At 49.1% G+C, this 20,058-nt stretch overlaps 1 protein-coding gene across 1 annotated transcript; it reads left to right on the forward strand.

Moving 5' to 3' along the window:
* Positions 1 to 6,387: 6,387 nt before the first annotated feature.
* On the forward strand, positions 6,388 to 11,509 carry LOC148542086 (uncharacterized). The gene is made up of 2 exons (XM_088472431.1): positions 6,388 to 6,840; positions 10,859 to 11,509. The coding sequence occupies exons 1-2, from the start codon at positions 6,388 to 6,390 to the stop codon at positions 11,507 to 11,509; spliced, it is 1,104 nt and encodes a 367-aa protein (XP_088328557.1).
* The last annotated feature ends 8,549 nt before the right edge of the window (positions 11,510 to 20,058 follow it).

The raw sequence follows: 20,058 nt of genomic DNA on the forward strand, positions 1-20,058 counted from the left end.
TTGTAAGCAATGCAATTAAATAAATGGTAACCCACGCATCAAAGTGATTTCAAAACCAAAGGTCTCAAAAGAAAAATTTTCTCCCCAAGATTCCTTAACAGCTCAGCTGACTCACCATGGGGCACTACAAGTGATAGTACTGTATGCGCAGGCTCCCAATTTACATTCTGGTACTTGCAATGCCACCGTTGCTTGCAATATAGATTTTTACAGTATTATCATAGTAAGCAGCCAGAAGTACCAATAGGGCCCCATGCTAGTGAACACACTGGGCTCATACTCTCTTGGTGCTGAGGCCCAATAATTTTTTTCTACTATTTGTTTGCAAGCACGGAGGTCCGCTGCCAAGGCCAATATCCGCTGCTTTACTTCATGAAGACACTGAGTACCTGATTCAGAGCTGGACGCAAAATGCGATTACAGGCGCAGATCGAGTGATTGTATGCCATCGCACATATGTATAAGCCGTGTGCGCAGCGATCACATTGCAACTATGGATGCACAGGAATCCATTGCAAAGTGGGTGGCAGGCTGTCAGCGTTGGGAGTGGTGACGAGGGGGTGGTCTGAAAAACGCAGTCGTGTCTGCCTGTTTGAACATCGTTTCATGGTTGTGCATAAATTAGCCCAAGCGCTCTCCTACGCAGCATCTTTCCCTGTCAGGTGAGCTCCCAAGGCTGCGGCAGATCAGACCTTCCGCAAGATGACTGCTCAAATGTGCTCCGATGTTACCGATATTTATGCATGTAAGCAATGTCGAACGCATATGAGAAGGCAGTAATGTGCTCCGGTAAGCTTTACAATCATTAGCATATTTTCGTAGGCACAGATGTATCCTCATACATCTAACCTCCTTGCGCCTTAAACAGCCCTTCAAGTCGCAACATGCCATAGTGTGACTGTAGCGCTGAGCGTTTTTTTTGCGACTTTTTACCTTCATATGTATCTTATTTGCACAGGTAGTACAAGCAGCGTCTGCTGATTAACACGAAATGCAGCATGCCTATATTCTGTGAGCGACTGCGGCTCTATCTGCATGCTAAACACTACGTTACAGTGGCAACGGCTGTCATGCAGATACCACCAATCGCTCACAGAACATAGGCATGCTGCATATCATTTTAATCAACAAGTTGCTGGTGTTATATATCTGCATCGCTGTATGAATATTTGAAGGTAAAAGTCACACGAAAAGATGCTCCGTGCTACAGAGTCACATGGAGCTCCCCCGTTATGTGTAGCGCTACTGGTAGAGCATGGAGGATAGATGTACAGTATGTGGACATCTGTATGATGCGTATGAAATCGCAGCTGCGATCACATTAGCATCTGTCTCTGAATGAGTCAGGCCCTGAGAATGCTGATTTGTTTGCAACAGGACTGTATGTAGAGTTTCCTTGATATCTGTGCGCGCTCACAAAGGAGGGAGCCCAGAACTACGACTGTCAGGAGGTTTCATATTCAATGGCTTAGGAGTTTTAGTAAGTTTCTGAGATGTCTGAGAAGGGTAGGAGCTGGGCTTGCTCAGAATCACTGGAATAACAACTGTGAGCATCCTCTACACAGGTAGGGAGTTGAGGTATTGCAGGTTTAGGTATAGATTGGTTGAGGTACTATTCCACTGAGTCAATTGTCAAGAAAGATGAAAAAAAGAAGTCACATTTTAAACAACGGAATAAAGAAATTGTTTATATTTTTTAGAAAATGTCATTGTGTCTGTGGAAATAAGGGAAGCACACAGTAGGTGAGGATTAAATGATTTGTTGTAAACCATTGGCAAAACCACCGGAGGGCACCAAAATGCTGATATCCAGGTTTTACAACTTGAGTAATGGTAGGTATCCTGTGGTAAAAGCTAGCAGAGGGGGAGAAACATTTACCATTATAATCAGCAATAAGGACATAATCATACTTAGGGCCTGATCTTATTACGGTTCACAACTGCGATTGCAGCTGCAATTACACATGCAGTCTCACTGCGAAAATATGCTAATGGCTGCGATCACTATGCCGTCACAGCACAACATAAGGACTCCACTTTCCCCTACTTACATCCTAATACTTCTCAAGTCTGCGAAACCATCGGTAACATCGGAGTCTCTCGCACAATTACACAAGGTCAGAGCTTACTCAGAAATTGCTAAACTTCCTGTACGCAGTGAGCACTCAAGCTGCGTATGCCATTGCAGTGGCTAATTTATGCACACCCTGTAACTGAGTTCAAACGCACTGGCACGTCAGCGTTTCGCTGACCAACCCCCCATCACCACCCCCACCCGCTCACTTCCTGTCAATCACACTGCAATCGGTCTGCATGATCTCTGCAATTGCAGTGGTGCCTTCGCGCACGTGCACTACGGTGCATGCGCAGAACGCAACAATCAGCCATCTGCGTGAGTAATCGCAGTTGTGATCTGTAATGAATCAGGCCCTTGGGTAGATTGTGCTGAAAGCGGAACTAAGCAGGCAGAAAAATGATGTGAACAATGATGGCAGCAGTAAAGATAGGGTATTACACATACAGAAGAAAGAACTACCAAGTGGTTCTGATTCAGGCGCTGCGTAACGCAGTGATTCCAGAGCAGCTGTTAGAATTAAAGCTAGTCAAACCTCAAATATGTAAATGAACTAATTAACCACTTGCCTGGCACGGTCGTATCAGATAAGAACATACCAGACTGGGCTTTACCGGACATGGTCGTATCTGATATGACCTGTCAGAAATGCCCACTTAGCTGCAGGAAGCTAATCTTCCTGCAGCCGCTACATCAGAGGGACCTGCTGGTCCCTCTGCACCCGTGTTTGCCCCTCCAGTGTGTCCCGATCACTGCTGGCCACAGTGATCGGGCGTCCGGCTGCACCCACCCTCCCCGCGCGTCTACAGGCTCAAGTGTATCCCGATCACTGTGGCCAGCAGTGGTCGGGCAGCCTGCCAGCCGGCGCTACTTTATATACTCCGGGCGCAGCTGGGTCCCCTTCTCCCGGCGCTGCAGTGTCCCCCCGGCCGACCCACCCTCTTCCAGCACTGCAGTGACACCCCGCGCTGGCGCACCCTCCACCCCGTCCCGGCATGGTGGCGGCTGCTGCGGTGTACTTACCTCCTCCCGGCCCGTCGGCAGCTGCTGGCTGTCCATCTTCTCCTGGCCCAGCAGCTGCTGCTGATGTGTGCCCACCATCTCCTTCTGGCCGGGTGGCTGCTGCTGATGTGTACCCACCATCTCCTCCTTCCAGGCCAGCGTCGGCTGCAATGTGCCCAGCGACCTCCCCCTTCTCCTCTGGGTGGAGATATGTATAATGTGTGTGTGTATACAGTATATATTCCAAGAGACCGGCACTCCAGATACTATTCAGCACTATGCTCTAGTGCCTTTCCTGAACTTTGTGTATCAAAGCCAAGTATGGATGGCACTTAGAGACTTTTATATAGAAAAAATCACAGAAACCATACGCTGAGAAAATCGACATTTCGGAGTTACAGGTAAAGGAGGGGGCGTGGCCTAATCAGGGGGGTGGGGTGTCATTTTAATGACCTGCTACATGTTTTATGATTGTTTACAGTTCACTATGGTGATGGGACGTCACAAGCCAATTTACACATAGTTTTGGGGTTCACGGCCGTCGGCATGTCCAACGCCTATGACGTCACCGGCTCTCGGTGTGTTGGTGTGATAGGAGTGGAGCACAAGGGTGTTTGCACAGGTATATATTTTGTTTGATTTAATGTATTTATATGTCTTGATAAAGGAGGTTGTACCTCCGAAACGTCAATGTTCTCAGCAGACAGTTTCTATGATTTTTTTTCTATATAGAAGTCTGTAAGTGCCATCCATATTTGGCTTTGATACACATCTTTCAGGAGAGGCACTAGAGCAAAGTGCTGAATAGTATCTGGAGTGCCAGTCTCTTGGAATATATTTATAGTTACCTGTGTGAACACAGGTGATTTGTCATGGCACCCGTCACTATATTACACAACTTGGGACATTCATCCTTGTAGTTCTCTGTCATAGAGTGGACGTCACCATTGCTACGGTCATTTCTGCTGAAGTTAACATCCCTGGATTCAGCAATATATGCCTCCCACCAGGAGAACAACTGAGTTTAACTGAAGCTGACAATATTCTATTTAACTCCAAACTACAGGACACCTCTGGAGAGGATACTGCAGAACAACTATATACTCAGTCCACTTCTCTTTTCCTCAGACGAATGAATTATTTCTTACATGGGGTGTCCCTATCGGACTATTATAGGGATAAAAAAATCCCCCAAGGGTTTAGGGTTAGAAATATTCCCACTATAGGCTGATACACATGGGCACCGAGAGGGGGGGGGGGGGTAGCGGGTACAGTTTACCCGGATCTGGCGTCGCCCCCCTCACAGCAGCTCAGTACACAGCTTGTGCTGCAGTGCGAGAGTGCTCACGGCTGCTGCAGCAGCCAGAGCAGTCTCCTATGGCTGTGGGGGGGGGAGCGATCACATTGATCGGGCCCCCCCGCTTAGCGCCGGGCTGGGGGGCTTACAGCACCCCCCCTCCCCAGCGCGCGGCGCTGCAAAAGTGATTTGGTTTTGCTTTTACAAGGGGGCATGGACACCTCCCCCCCGATTAGGCCACGTCCCCTCCTTTACCTGGGCCCGGCCGGGCTCTCTACGGCCCTGCCGATACAATCCAGAATTCTGCCGCAGATGGCAGCCGTCCTAAATAATTGCTCGTTTGATTTAATTTTGCTGGCAATAGAAAAAGCACAGCGAGAAATGAATGCAGTAAAAGAAGAGATTCAAAGCTTTGAGGACATACATCTATCTACTTTAAGAGCTGGTTCCTCACAAGATTGGCTCAACAAATTAACATCTCAAATAGACAAATATTGCACAGACTTGATCCAATTTAAGAAAACTAATTTTTCAAACGGTGACAAGAGATTATGCAGAACAAAAGTTATATAATTGGGCATATAATTAGGGCACTGAAAAATCACAAAGACCCAAATTTCGTAAATTCACGAAATTCCCGCTAGATACGGATATCTCCAGTGGTGCGGCATCGTCAAGTGAGGCTGAAAATACCAATAAATCCAATACCACCTCTAGTCAAAGACTGCCTTTAGGGGTGGTCACTCGGGCCACTCTGGATCTCACAGGAGATACACTACACTACATGCCAGTGGGCGAGGAAAACAAAAAACTTGCAACAAGAGGAAATAGTGTTTAATTTATCAGATAGGAGTCTGACCTCGGATGAAGTGAGAGTACTAAACAAAGGACTTTCATTTGTCCCTACTCATAAACCAGAAATTTTTCACAGTAAAGTAGACCTTTTCAAATTTGAGAGAAGGTTAAAACTCCGACAACACTATGGACCAACAGCCGTCCACTATAGCAAATCCTGTCTTTAAAAAATCTAGTTTTAAATCTATATCATCTAATGCTAGCATTAAATGCTTTACTACACATATGAATCGGATAATTGAACAACAAAACAATTTGGAGGTGACAAACAGCAAATTTATCCAGCAAGGAATCGAGTGCTTTAAAAAATCTAGAAAGTTACACGGGCATCACTATCCGCCCCGCGGACAAGGGGGCTGGGATATTGATTCAAAACATGTCCGACTATAAGAGAGAAATATACCAACAATTAGTGGATGCTAATGTCTATATAGAATTACCGGTGGATCCAACCTACGATTATAAGACAAAGGGGTCTATTTACTAAGCAGTGTTAGGAGAGTGAAAAGTGATAAGGTGCCAGCCAATCAGCTCCCAACTGTCATCTCACAGGCTGTGTTTGAAAAATGACAGTTGGGAGCTGATTGGCTGGCACCTTATCACTTTCTTATCACTTTTCACTCTGTCTCTTAACACCGCTTAGTAAATAGACCCCAGAGATTGATACCCTTCTGCATGAAACAGCTAGTGATTCAGTCATCACTTTGAAAATTAAAGAGGCATTGACACAGGAATTTCCTAAAATTCCCATTTTTTACACTATCCCCAAATTACACAAAAATGCTATGGCACCACCAGAGAGGCCAATAATAGCAGCTAGGAATTAGCTGTATTATACTATATCACAATTTCTGGACTATTCCCTACAACCTCTTGTACAACAACAAAAATCTATATTAAGGGACACCACAGACTTCATCTGTAGATTTCAGGAACTTCCAGTGAGACCTCAGAAATATCTCTTATGTACAATCGATGTTAATAGTCTGTACACCAGCATTCCTCAGGATGAGGGTATTAAGGCAGTAAGTACATTCATTATATAGAACCCGAAATACACCGGCCCACAGGTGGACTTCTTTATTAATGTATTGGAGCTCACACTTAAAATTATTTCTTGTTTGACAAAAAGTTCTACAAACAACTAACACAATGCGCTATGGGGACCTGTGTGGCTTCGAGTTTCGCCAACATCTATATGTTCTCTATTGAGCAGGACTTTTTTCTATCAAATCCTGAGGTATCTGCCTATATTGCTAGTTTCTATCGATTCATAGATGATATTTTTCTTTTATGGACTGGGACAATAGAGAACTTTGACAAACTCATGCAAGATATTAATCTCAAGGAGACCCCAATTAAATTTACATATGAAAGAAGTTTTGAATCTGTAAACTTCTTGGATGTGGTAATTACACAAAAAGTAGGGCAACCACTACAAACCTCAATGTACTACAAGAGTACGGACAGGAACACGATGCTGCAGGCTGAAAGTCACCATCCTCCCTGTTCTAAATGGGCTCTTCCATTCTCCCATGTTCTAAGGATTATTCGCATTTGCAGCGACCCTCAAGATGCCATCGTACACATTGATAAAATGATGAATACGTTCGTACAGCGTGGATACCATTATAAGTCTTTGAATACAGCAAAACAGCAGGCATTGACAATTCCGAGAAGCTAAACTCTACAAACCAAAGTGAAAACACAGGACAACAAAAGAATCATTTGGAGCCAGGATTTTATTACTACCAGTTACCATATGATGACCATTGCCAAAAAGATCTGGCCAACTGTGGGTAACAATGTTTTGATACCTAATCTATACGGTTGCATAATCCTACCGGCATATAAAAGAGGAAGAAACATCAAGTTTCTACTTCAGGGTCCATAGGGTTCCACAGGATACCTTGGGGTATAGGTGTGACGTCAGTCATCGGGCACCATAGAGTTAAGCTTTCAGCCTCCCAGGATGCACTAGGGTCCCCCTCCTATACCCCGCCCCCGAGCTAAGGCATCTCAGTTTAGTTTGGTGCCCGGCCGGAGTCGGGTGCACCTGTTGGAGTGGGGGCTAAGAAGAGCCCCTGAAGTTTTCTGCATGCAGCTGTGGCTGCACTTCTGGATGTACAGCATGGACAGTCAGTCCTGACGTCCATGCTGTATTCCCTACACCCCGCCGGTACCAGAACGCCGGTACCGATCCGGAAATGCTGGTGAGCATCTGGGGTCACAGCTGGCGGTGACCCCAGATGTTCCGGACCATGGCCGGAATCAAGGGACAGCAAGGTAAGCAGCGGGGTCCCGTGGTGGGTCCCCGCTGTTACATGGTCCAGAGTCCCCAGGCAGGGGGCTCCCTGGGGACTGGCTGCAGCGTGGAGCCAGGTATATAACCTGCGCTTCCACTACCCCCCTGGGACAGCGGACCGCAGCAGAGCGGTAGCGCTGCGGCGTCCCGGGGGTTAAATGCATGCCAGGCGAGCGCGCCTTCCCTGTCTCACAGCCGGCGCCTCCCCCGCTGCACACAGCCCTCTCTGCACACTGCCGACTGGCCCTGTGGCAGCGCTCCTCCCCCAGGCCAGCCTCCTCTAAGCTCCTCGGCGGCCATCTTAACAACGCATGGTGAACGCTGCTGGAAGCCTGGATTCAGAGGCATCGTGGTCTGGGTCCCCCCGCATACCTCTCCGATTTGGTCCAGGTCTGTGTATGCAGCGCTGTGTCCTACCAGACTCTGTGTAGTTGATTTATCAGCGCTGGTTAGTGCAGGAATTGAGTTTCTTTGCATTGTATGTGACTGTGCTAGCGCTGCTGCCTGTACTTTCCATTTCTGACTGTCAGCTTTATTACTGTTCCTGTTCTTTCTGCTAAAGCCCTTGCGGTGCGGTGCTGCAGGGTGGTCTCTCGCCTTTTTAAAAACAATTGGTGAGAGGGGTCACATACTTTGTACCATCATGTCTGAAAGTGACTTTCCTCTCCGGCTACAGTGTACTACGTGTAAAGTACCTTTAGCGGAGGGGGAGGGTAGCGCGGAGGGTCTCTGCCGGCAGTGTTTGTCAATGGCGCGGCCTATTACGATCACAGCACCGGTACAGGAGCCGCCCTGGGCTTGTTTCGCTCAGGCACTTACAACCTTAGTGGGCCAGTTAGCTCCGCAGCCCGCGTTTACGCAGATGGGTTTGTCCCAGCAATCAGTGGTGTCGTTACCCATGCAGGGTTTCCCAAGACAATTGGTGGTACCCCGCAGTCTCCCTATTTCCCCTCTCCCGGTTTCTCAGGAGCCGGCGTGGGTTAACTCCCTGACGAGTTCTGTACAGCACTTGTCGGATGTGTTGCAGGCCACATAAACGGCCGGTGGCGTCTCTGTCGGCTCCTTATGAGGTTGACAAAGGTACGTCTGATGATGGGGAGATTCTGGATCCTTACGATCAGGAACCTCTCCATACTAAGGACGCTGACGCTAGGTCCAAGGTGTATATTCCTGGACTTATTCGGGCAGTCCGCACAGCCTTGCTGATTGAGGACGAAGTTCCCCCAGCGGCTAAATCCAAGTATGCCTTTTTTAAGGATGTGAAGGGTGACGCCACAGTCTTTCCTCTTTCGGGTCAGTTGGTGGACCATTTAGAGGAGGCGTGGAAACAGCCTGGCAAGCGATACCAGCCGCAGAGGCGCCTGGCGGTGGCTTATCCGTTCGCGGATAATTATTTTGCTAAGTGGGAATCCCCTCCACAGGTGGATTCTCATGTGACACGTCTTGTCCGTAGTGCCACATTACCAATGCCATCCATGTCCTCCCTTAAGGATGCTACGGACCGCAAGGTGGAGATCTGCCTGAAGTCCGCTTATTCCCTGGCCCCCCGCAGCGAGGCCGGCTATGGCCATTTGCTGGGTTGCCAGAGCGATGGAGCGCTGGGCGGATTCGTTGGAGGCGTCCTTCGATTCCGGCTGAACAGGCGGAGGTGATTGATAATCTCCGTGATTCGGCCACTTATATCAACGAGGCGGCCTTAGACATTAGTACCCTGGTGTCTCGAATTTCTTCAGCAGCGGTGCCTGCTCGTCGCACCTTGTGGTTGCGATCCTGGAAGGCGGACGCTGATTCCAAAAAGGGTTTGGAGGCGTTGCCCTTTAACGGAGAAGTTCTCTTCGGTCCAGATCTGGACAAGATTGTGGCCACGCTGGCGGGAGCCAAATCGGCATGTCTCCCGTCGGCGCTGTTCCTTCTGGTTCAGGACCATCGTCCTTTCGGTCTTATAGGGCCCAGGGCAGGCCCAAACCACAGTCTTTTCCCCGACAGGCTGGTCCCAAAAAATCGGCCAAGCCCCGGAAGCAGGCATGGAGTACCAGACGTCCGGCCCCTAAGCCAGATGACAAGCCTGCGGCCTGATGGTCCGGGCCTCCCTTTGGGGGATCCCAAAGTGGGAGGCCGCCTGCTGCAGTTCGCCCAGTGTTGGTCGGTCACCACGACAGACACTTGGGTTCTCGAGGTGGTCTCCCACGGATATGCCCTCTCTTTCCGGCACAGACTCCCGGCTCGATTTTTCACCACGGGTCTACCATCAGACCGGAACAAGGCCACGGAGCTGCGGAAGGTCTTGCACACTATGCTCCAGGCTGGAGTTATAGTGCCTGTTTCATCTTCCCAGAGGGGCCAGGGTTTCTATTCCAATCTCTTTTTGGTGCAGAAACCCAATGGGTCGCATCGTCCGATTCTCAACCTCAAAGCTCTCAACAAGTCTTTGCGGGTGCCGAAGTTTCGGATGGAGACCCTACGGTCCATCATTCTGGCGCTGGAACCTGGGGACTACATGGTGTCATTGGACATACAGGACGCTTACCTGCATGTCCCTATTCTTTTGCGCCATCAACAGTTCCTCAGGTTTGCTATCCGCAGCGACCACTTTCAGTTTCGGGCGTTGCCTTTTGGCCTGGCGACAGCACCGCGTGTGTTCACCAAGGTGATGGCGGTCATGGCGGCTTCTCTGCGGCTGCAGGGAATGTTGCCGTACTTGGACGACCTTTTATTAGTGGCAGGATCTCCGGACCTCCTTCTGCGCCACTTGGACCTGACCATTGCGCTACTGCAACGGCACGGCTGGTTAATAAACTGGCAGAAGTCCACTCTAATCCCGTCTCGGCGGATTCTGCATCTCGGAGCCTTATTGGACTCGGGACAGCAAAGGATCTTTGTGACTGGGGAAAAGATCTCTGCTTTACAGTCGAGGGTGCGCAGTTGTCTGCACAGCCGCCGGGTGTCTCTACACTCGGCGATGAGGTTACCGGGCTCCATGGTGTCGGTGTTCGACATGGTGGAATATGCCCAGTTTCACTGCAGACCTCTGCAGCACCTGATCCTGTCCAAGTGGAACGGGCTGCCTCAGTCTCTAAAGTCCCAGACAAAAGTGCTCACCCCGGAGGTTCGGCTGTCCCTTGCCTGGTGGTTGCAGACGACTCATCTCAGCAAGGGACGTCCGTTCTGGGTACCAAATTGGGTTCTGTTGACAACGGACGCCAGTCTTCGGGGCTGGGGAGCAGTTTCGGGTCCACTCTTGTTCCAGGGCAGGTGGACTCCGACAGAAGCGGAACTTCCAATAAATATCTTGGAACTCCGTGCGGTCTTCAATGCTCTCCAGCAGGCACATCGGGTTCTCCAGGGTCGCCCAGTGCAGGTCCAGTCGGACAACGCTACCACCGTGGCCTACATAAATCGGCAAGGAGAAACCCGAAGTCGGGCGGCTCTCGTTGAGGTGTCTCGGATCCTGGTATGGGCGGAGCGCAATCTTCCGGCCATATCAGCTGTCTTCATCCCGGGAGTGCTAAATTGGGAGGCGGACTTTCTCAGTCGCCAGGACGTTCATCCGGGAGAATGGTCCCTGCACCCGGACGTTTTTCAACTGCTGGTGGACAAGTGTGGTCTTCCAGAGATCGACCTCATGGCGTCCCGGCACAACAACAAGTTGCCGGTGTACGGGTCTTGCACAAGAGACAAAGAGGCGTCTCTGGTGGATGCTCTGTCCGTCCAGTGGACGTTCCGGTTCGCTTACCTGTTTCCTCCGGTTTCCCTTCTTCCACGGGTAATCCGGAAATTCAAACAGGAAGGAGGGACGCTCCTGTTGATAGCTCCCGCGTGGCCCAGACGGCACTGGTTTTCAGACCTTCAGGGTCTGTCCGTGGACAGTCCTCTGCTGTTGCCGCTACGACCGGACCTTCTGTCGCAGGGTCCTTGTCTTCACCCGGACCTGACTCGGCTGTCTTTGACGGCGTGGCTGTTGAGACAGCCATGTTGAGGTCCAGGGGGTTTTCCAGCTCTGTAGTGTGTACCATGTTACGAGCTCGGAAACAGTCTTCCGCGAGGATATACCATCGCGTGTGGCATATGTTCTTCCAGTGGTGTCGACCGAGAGGTTATGCACCGCGGTAGTTTCGTCTGTCTTGGATACTCGCCTTCCTACAAGCGGGACTAGATCATGGGCTTCGCCTTGCTTCTTTGAAGGTACAGGTTTCGGCCCTGTCTGTCTGGTTTCACCGTAGGATTGCTACAATCCCGGATGTGCGCACCTTTTATGCAAGGTGTTCTCCGCATTCAGCCGCCCTTTGTTCCACCTGTGGTGCCTTGGGATTTGGCTGTGGTCCTGAGGGCTCTCCAGGGACCGCCGTTTGAACCACTGGGCTCAGTGGATCTTAAATGGCTAACAGCTAAGACTGTTTTCCTTCTGGCCATTGCTTCGGCCAGACGTGTTTCTGATTTAGGGGCTCTTTCTTGTAGACCCCCTTTCTTGGTTTTTCATGGGAACAGGGCAGTGCTCCGCACTCGGCCCGAGTTTCTTCCCAAAGTTGTTTCCCAGTTTCATGTTAACGAGGAAATCGTTGTTCCGGCCTTTAACTCACCTGGTCTTTCCGTGGGTGAGGCCACTTTGGATGTTGTGCGGGCCTTAAGGACTTATGTTGACCGCACTTCTTCGTTTAGGAAGTCGGACGCCTTGTTTGTCCTCTATGGCTTCCGTAAAAAGGGTTAGCCTGCTTCAAAGCAAACTTTGGCAGCCTGGATCCGTATGGCTATTTCTGAAACTTATCTTCATGAAGGTCTGCCGGTTCCTCCTTCTTTGAAGGCTCATTCCGCTAGGTCTGTGGGTCCTTCGTGGGCAGCTCGACGTGGTGCCTCTGCAGTCCAGATCTGCAAGGCTGCTATGTGGTCCTCTGTCCATACCTTCGTGAGGTATTACAGGTTTGACACCTTCGCCTCTCAGGATGCTTCCTTCGGGCGGCGGATTCTCCTTTCAGCACAGGAGCGTCCCCACCCTTAAAGGATACTGCTTTGGGACATCCCCAAGGTATCCTGTGGATACCCTATGGACCCTGAAGTAGAAAATATGAGATATGGTAAGAACTTACCTTTGTTATCTCTATTTCTACGAAGTTCATAGGGTTCCACAGGACTCCCGCCCTGTCGCACCTGTGCTGCAGATGGGCTTTGTTCTGGTCACCGGTTTTTCCGTCTCTCTCTGGTGAGAGTGTGATTCTTGTGTGTATCCAGATCTTCTTTCTCTCTCTTCCTTCTCCTCCGGCCTATGGCTTGGTAACTAACTGAGGTGCCTTGGCTCGGGGGCGGGGTATAGGAGGGGGACCCTAGTGCATCCTGGGAGCCTGAAAGCTTAACTCTATGGTGCCCGATGACTGACGTCACACCTATACCCCAAGGTATCCTGTGGAACCCTATGGACTTCGTAGAAATAGAGATAACAAAGGTAAGTTCTTACCATATCTCATATTATCGTCTAGTCAAAAATGACATCAGCCAGATGAGTAATTCTACTCCTTCACACTTTCTGACACGCTGGGCTGGCAATTACAAATATATTGGTTGCATTACATGTAGCTACCTAGAAACAGGAAGAACTTTTTCACATCCTAGGTCAAGTAAAAAATACAACATGAAATAACCTTTGACGTGCACCATTCGATATTATTTATTACATCAGATGCCCGTGCGGTCTATTTTACATAGGCAAAAATACCAAACAGATGAAGGAGCGCATGGTGCTACACAGATCAAGCATTCGAGCAGCCTTGGAAGGCAAAAATTGTGACCTACCTGTAGCCAGGCTCTTTCGGGATCTCCATCATGGTCTGGCAACAATTCGATACAAAATGATTGACTATGTGTCCCGGCGAACATTAGAGGTGGTGACAGGGGTCGGATCCTCTTGCAGAAAGAAGCCAAATGAATCCATATGCTACAAACAGTACACCCACTCGGACTTAACAAGAATCTGTCACTAGCTTGCTTCTTATAACATTAGCGTCAGTATGTTTCTTCTTCGGGGTCCATGGGGTCCACAGCCATCACATTGGGGTTTATGGATTCATCTAGGCACCAAACAGTTAATCCAAGCTCTCAGCTCCCAGGATGCACTAGGTCCTCCCCCATATACCCCGCCCCTGGTCACAGGGCGCCAGTGTACTGTTTGGTGCGAGAAGGCACAGTACTAGCAGTGGGACTGCAGGGCAGTCCCTAAGTTCTAGTTCTACAGGAAGGCAGGGGCACGTTTTCCCGTATAGGTAACCACGCCTCAAGCAGACGCACGGGTCCCTGCTTCATCTAACCCCACCGGTGCCGCAATGCTAGTTGCGGCTAGTGATTTCGGCAGGGGCTCTGCTCTGGACCGCGACCGGGATGGGGTGCAGGTAGGTGGGACCGTGGGCGGCCGCCGACGCCGCGGTCATAAGCGGTCCGTCCTCCGGCTTAGAGACTGGCCGAAGGATTGCTGTGTGGGCAGCCAGCCACTGGGTCTGCTTTCACAGACCACTGGGATATAAAATCTGACAGCCAGGGGGTGGCGGCGGCCATGTCAGTTGCCGGGTGGTCCATACAGCATAGGGGAGGCACGCTTCCCCGGCGGCCCCTCCCCCAACCCGAACTACGGCCCTCCTGAGGTCCCGCTTTTGAGTTGCTCCACCCAGCCTTCCTATATAAGTCAGCTACAGACCACTCTCAGTGCTCTCTATGGCTGTTGCTCAGGAAGCATTGGGTCAGTCTCCCTGTATACTTCTCCTTTGGGATCATTTATACAGAAGCTCCATATACAGTCAGGTGCATAAATATTGGGACATTGACAGAATTTTCATATTTTGGCCTCTATTCACCACCACAATGGCTTTGAAATGAAACAAACAAGATGTGCTTTAACTGCAGACTTTCAGATTTAATTTGAGGGTAATTACATCCATATCAGGTGAACGGTGTAGGAATTACAACGGTTTCTATATGTGCCTCCATCTTTTTAAGGGGCCAAAAGTAATGGGACAAACTAAACAGTCCTAAATCTAACTTTCACTTTTTAATACTTTGTAGCAAATCCTTTGCAGGCAATTACAGCCTGAAGTCTGGAACGCATAGACATCACCAGACGCTGGGTTTCATCCCTGGTTATGCTCTGCCAGGCTTCTACTGCAAATGTCTTCAGTTCCTGCTTGTTCTTGGGGCATTTTCCCTTCAGTTTTGTCTTCATCAAGTGAAATGCATGCTCAATCAGATTCAAGTCAGGTGATTGACTTGGACATTGCATAGCATTCCACTTTTTAGCCTTAAAAAACTCTTTGGTTGCTTTAGCAGTATGCTTCGGGTCATTGTCCATCTGCACTGTGAAGTGCCGTCCAATGAGTTCTGAAGCATTTGACTGAATATGAGCATATAATATTGCCCGAAACACTTCAGAATTAATTCTGCTGCTTTTGTCAGCAGTCACATCATCAATAAATACAAGGGAACCAGTTCCATTGGCAGCCATACATGCCCACGCCATGACACTATCACTACCCTGCTTCACTGATGAGGTGGTATGTTTTGGATCATGAGCAGTTCCTTTCCTTCTCCATACTCTTCTCTTCCCATCACTCTGGTACAAGTTGATCTTTGTCTCATCTGTCAATAGGATGTTATTCCAGAACTGTAATGGCTTTTTTAGATGATGTTTGGCAAACTCTAATCTGGTCTTCCTGTTTTTGTGGTTCACCAATGGTTTACATCTTGTGGTGAACCCTCTATATTCACTCTTGTGAAGTCTTCTCTTGATTGTTGACTTTGACACATATACACCTACCTCCTGGAGAGTGTTCTTGATTTGGCCAACTGTTGTGAAGGGGTTTTTCTTCACCAGGGAAATAATTCTTCCGTCAGCCACCACAGTTGTTTTCCTTGGTCTTCCAGGTCTTTTGGTGTTGCTGAGCTCTCCGGTGCGTTCTTTCTTTTTACGAATGTTCTAAACAGTTGATTTGTCCACACCTAATGTTTCTGCTATCTCTCTGATGGGTTTGTTTTGATTTTTCAGCCTAATGATGGCTTGCTTCACTGATAGTGACAGCTCTTTGGATCTCATATTGAGAGTCGACAGCAACTGATTCCAAATGCAAATGTCACACCTAGAATCAACTTCAGACCTTTTACATGCTTAATTGATAATGAAATAACGAGGGAATAGCCCACACCTGTCCATGAAATAGCTTATGAGTTGATAGTCCCATTACTTTTGGCCCCTTAAAAAGTGGGAGGCACATATAGAAACCGTTGTAATTCCTACACCATTCACCTGATTTGGATGTAATTACCCTCAAATTAAATCTGAAAGTCTGCAGTTAAAGCACATCTTGTTTGTTTCATTTCAAAGCCATTGTGGTGGTGAATAGAGGCCAAAATATGAAAATTCTGTCAATGTCCCAATATTTATGCACCTGACTGTATGCTACTAGGCTTTGCTAATTATAGTGCATGGGAGCCTAAACAAATTGCATAGACTCTGCTAAGTATATATGCATTGTTTGTGACCTGTGAAACTGTGTATGTACTGTTCACATTTCATTACTGTTTCTCTCCCTGCAGCCGGTGTGTGGGGTGGGGTCACATGTATATATAGATTTAGACTTTAAAATATGTCAAAAGATTCTGAAAGGCCCCTCTTTTGATATCATGTGTAGCCTGTAAGGCAGGTTTGTCCTCTCAAGACTTTGTGCAAAATGGCTTATGTGTCCGTTGTTTTAGAGAGTCTCTACAGCAATCAAATATGCCGCCATCAGGTTAGGAACCCCCTTGGGCTGCTTTTTCCCAGATCATGGCCCAGGTGGCCGAAAGATTGGCGGTTCCAGCTGCTCCGGGGATGAGAGTTCAGCAGCCATTGCAGCCAGCTGTATTTATGCCTCCTATGTTGCCATCTTGGATGGATATATATGCGCATGGGCAAGCAGGCCCTTTGTCGTCTATGGCTTTTCAGCAGCCGCTTCAGATAGCCAAACCAGTACAGCCAAAAGCTAGAAGGCATTTGGCTACACAGGCAAATCAGGACACAGATTATGATTTGTCTTCTGAGGAGGATGAAGTATCCTCTCAGGGGTCTCTCTCCATAGAAGAGGGGGATCTTTTTCCAGTGGCTGATGTCCCATTCTTAATTAGGGTGGTCAAAGCGGTTTTGAATATCGAGGAGGCAGAGCCTATACATAAGAAGGCACCGGTGTTTAAATGCCAGCGGGTCGTCAAAGCGGAGTTTCCCGGGTCGGAGCATTTATCGGAACTTTTGGGCGAAGCTTGGAAAGCTCAGGACAAAAGGTTCCATGTGGCTAAAAAGATTTCGGCTTTATATCCGTTTTCTTCTCAGTAGTGTTCTAAATGGGAGGTTCCACCGTCAGTGGATACGCATGTGGTACATTTAATGAAGTCTTCCACTTTACCAGTACCGTCAGCCTGTTCCCTTAAACATCCTACTGATAAGAGGGTGGAGGGTTGCCTTAAGATGATTTTTTAAATCTCAGGGGCAGCTACCCGGCCGGCAATGGCTACAGCCTGGGTGGCTAGAGCCATAGAAGAATGGATGAAGGCGTTGGCGGAATCCTTGCCTGAGTTGTTTTAAAGAGCAGGATATAGTTTCCTATGTGAAGGAGGCTGCTTCTTACCTTGGAGAGGCAGCTTTAGATGCAGGGATATTGTCCGCCAGAGCATCAGCAGCCTCTGTAGTCGCTCGTAGAGCATTATGGTTAAGAGATTGGAAGGCTGGTTCAGGGTTCAAGAGGGCCTTGGAGTCTCTACCCTTCACAGGTGGAGTCCTTTTCGGCTCGGAATTAGACAAAATTGTAGCCTCGGTGGCAGCCTCCAAGGCTGCAGGGTTACCCTCAGCATCGGGTCCTAGACAAAGGTCTTCTTCTTTTCATACCTTTCAGCCTCAAGGGAAGGTCAGAGGTCAGCCCTTTGGTAGAGCGTGTTGGTAGAAAACCATCACATAAAAAACCCTGGCAAACTAAACGCCCGGGTTCCAAGCCTCAGGATAAACCAGTGGCCTGATGGGACGGGCCTCCCCCTGGGAGATCCCAGGGTAGGAGTCCGACTTCTTCGGTTTTCGAACATCTGGCATCACACAACAACAGATGCCTGGGTTCGGGAAGTAGTTTCCCAGGGTTATGCCCTAACATTTTGGAGAAGTCCACCCCAAAGGTTTTTTTCCGTACCCCAGCCTGTGGGGTCGGTGAAAGTGTTGACTATACAGCAAGCTGTTCACTCCCTGCTGAAGACAGGGGTGATCATCTGAGTGCCACAGGAACAGGTTCAAAAGGGGTTTTATTCCAACCTGTTTCTGGTTCGGAAGCCAAATGGGTCTTTCCAACCAATTCTAAATCTAAAGGACGTCAATACGTTCATACGAGTACCTAAGTTTCATATGGAGACACTGAGGTCAATAGTATTAGCCGTGGAACCAGGGGACTTCATGGTATCCCTGGATATTCAAGAGGCTTATTTACATGTGCCCATTGTGGTATCCCATCAACAGTTTCTGCGGTTTGCAGTGGGGCAGGACCATTTTCAGTTTCAGGCATTACCGTTCGGCCTGTCCACAGCCCCTCGGGTTTTTACCAAAGTCATTGTGGTGATGATGGTAGCCCTCAGGCACCAGGGCATCAGAGTTTTGCCTTATATAGATGATCTCCTTTTGCTAGGGCAGTCTCCGCAGGAGTTGATGAGGCATCTCGAGGTGACAATCTCCTGTTTACACAGGCACGGTTGGATTGTGAATTGGAAGAAATCCTTCCTTCAACCATCACAACAGTTGGTGCACTTAGGAGCACGGCTGGACTCTGTAAAGCAGAGATTGTATTTGCCGGAAGAGAAGATTGCGGTCCTACAGGGGCACATACGCAATCTTTTACACAACAGACGAGTATCAGTGCATGCGGCCATGCGAGTACTCGGATCAATGGTATCCACCTTCAGCATGGTGCAATATGCACAGTTCCACTCCCGCCCATTGCAACGGTGGGTTCTCTCACGCTGGAACAGGGATTATCGGTCGATAAAATCTCAGAAGATCTACCTCTCCCCAGAAGTCAGGTTGTCCCTGTCTTGGTGGTTACGGATGGACCACCTCAACCAGGGTCGGCCGTTTTGGATATCGGATTGGACTCTCCTCTCCACTGATGCCAGTCTTCGGGGTTGGGGAGCAGTGTTAGGCCCGCATGTGTTCCAGGGAAGATGGACAAGGGCGGAAAGTTGTCTGCCCATAAATGTACTAGAACTGAGGGCAGTTTTCAGGGCATTGGTTACAAGCCCAGGATGTTGCGCACGGCAAGCCGGTGTAAGTACAGTCCGACAATGTTACCACAGTAGCTTACCTAAATCGGCAGGGGGGCACCCGAAGTGGGGGAGCGATGGCAGAAGTGTCAAGGATCCTAGTATGGGCAGAACGTCATCTTTCTGCGATAACGGCAGTTTTTGTACCAGGGGTACAAAATGTGGAAGCAGACTTTCTAAGTCGGCAGGATATAGACGCGGGGGAGTGAGCTCTCCACCCGCAGGTATTCCAGGTTCTGGTGGACAGATGGGGTCTTCCAGAGATAGACCTTAGGGCCTCAAATTGCAACCACAAGGTCCCCAGGTACGGGTTCAGGACCAGGGACCCACTGGCAGACTTCACGGATGCGTTGTCAGTAAGGTGGAAGTTCGGGCTGGCGTATCTTTTTCCGCCTCTAGCTCTTCTTCCCAGGATGGTCAGAAAACTCAAACAAGAAGACACCATGGTGATATTGATAGCCCCTGCTTGTCCCAGGCGCCATTGGTTTACCGATCTACAAAACCTCTCAGTGGACACGCCTTGGCCACTTCCTCTCAGGCGAGATCTGCTGCTGCAGGGTCCCTGCTGGTATCCGGATCTCCCTCGGTCAGCTTTGATGGCGTGGCTCTTGAAGCCTCCATTTTAAGAGCCAAAGGGTTGTCAGAGCCAGTAATAAAGACCATGTTGAGGGCATGAAAGCCTTCTTCGGCCCAGGTTTACTATAGGGTTTAGCGTTCTTTTTTTCAGTGGTGTAAACTAAGAAAATATGATCCTAGTGTGTTTAGGATCTCCCGAGTACTCGCTTTTTTCCAGTCAGGGTTAGAGCGGGGCCTTCGTCTGGCCTCCCTAAGAGTGCAGGCTTCTGCGCTTGGAGTTTGGTTCCAGCATAGGGTTGCTTCGTTGCCTGACCTTTTTTCAGGGAGTTTTGAGGGTGCAGCCTCAGTTTGTTCCTCCGGTAGCACCATGGGACTTGTCTTTAGTTCTTAAAGCTTTACAGGCTTCCGCCTTTGAGCCATTGGAGTCTGTAGATCTCAAATGGTTAACAGCAAAAAGAATATTTATTTTGGCCATCGCTTCTGCTCGTAGGGTGTCCGACCTGGCAGCCTTGTCAGTTCGCTCTCCTTTTCTAGTTTTCCATCAGGATAGAGCGGTGCTGTGGACCCGAGCAGGATATCTCCCTGAGGTGGTATCACGATTTCATATAAACAAAGAGATTGTGGTCCCAACTTTTCATGTGTCAGGGCTGTCTT

The sequence above is a fragment of the Taudactylus pleione genome, unplaced genomic scaffold (genome assembly GCF_031769625.1).
Source record: "Taudactylus pleione unplaced genomic scaffold, aTauple2 ptg000015l, whole genome shotgun sequence".
Taxonomy (NCBI): Eukaryota; Metazoa; Chordata; class Amphibia; order Anura; family Myobatrachidae; genus Taudactylus; species Taudactylus pleione.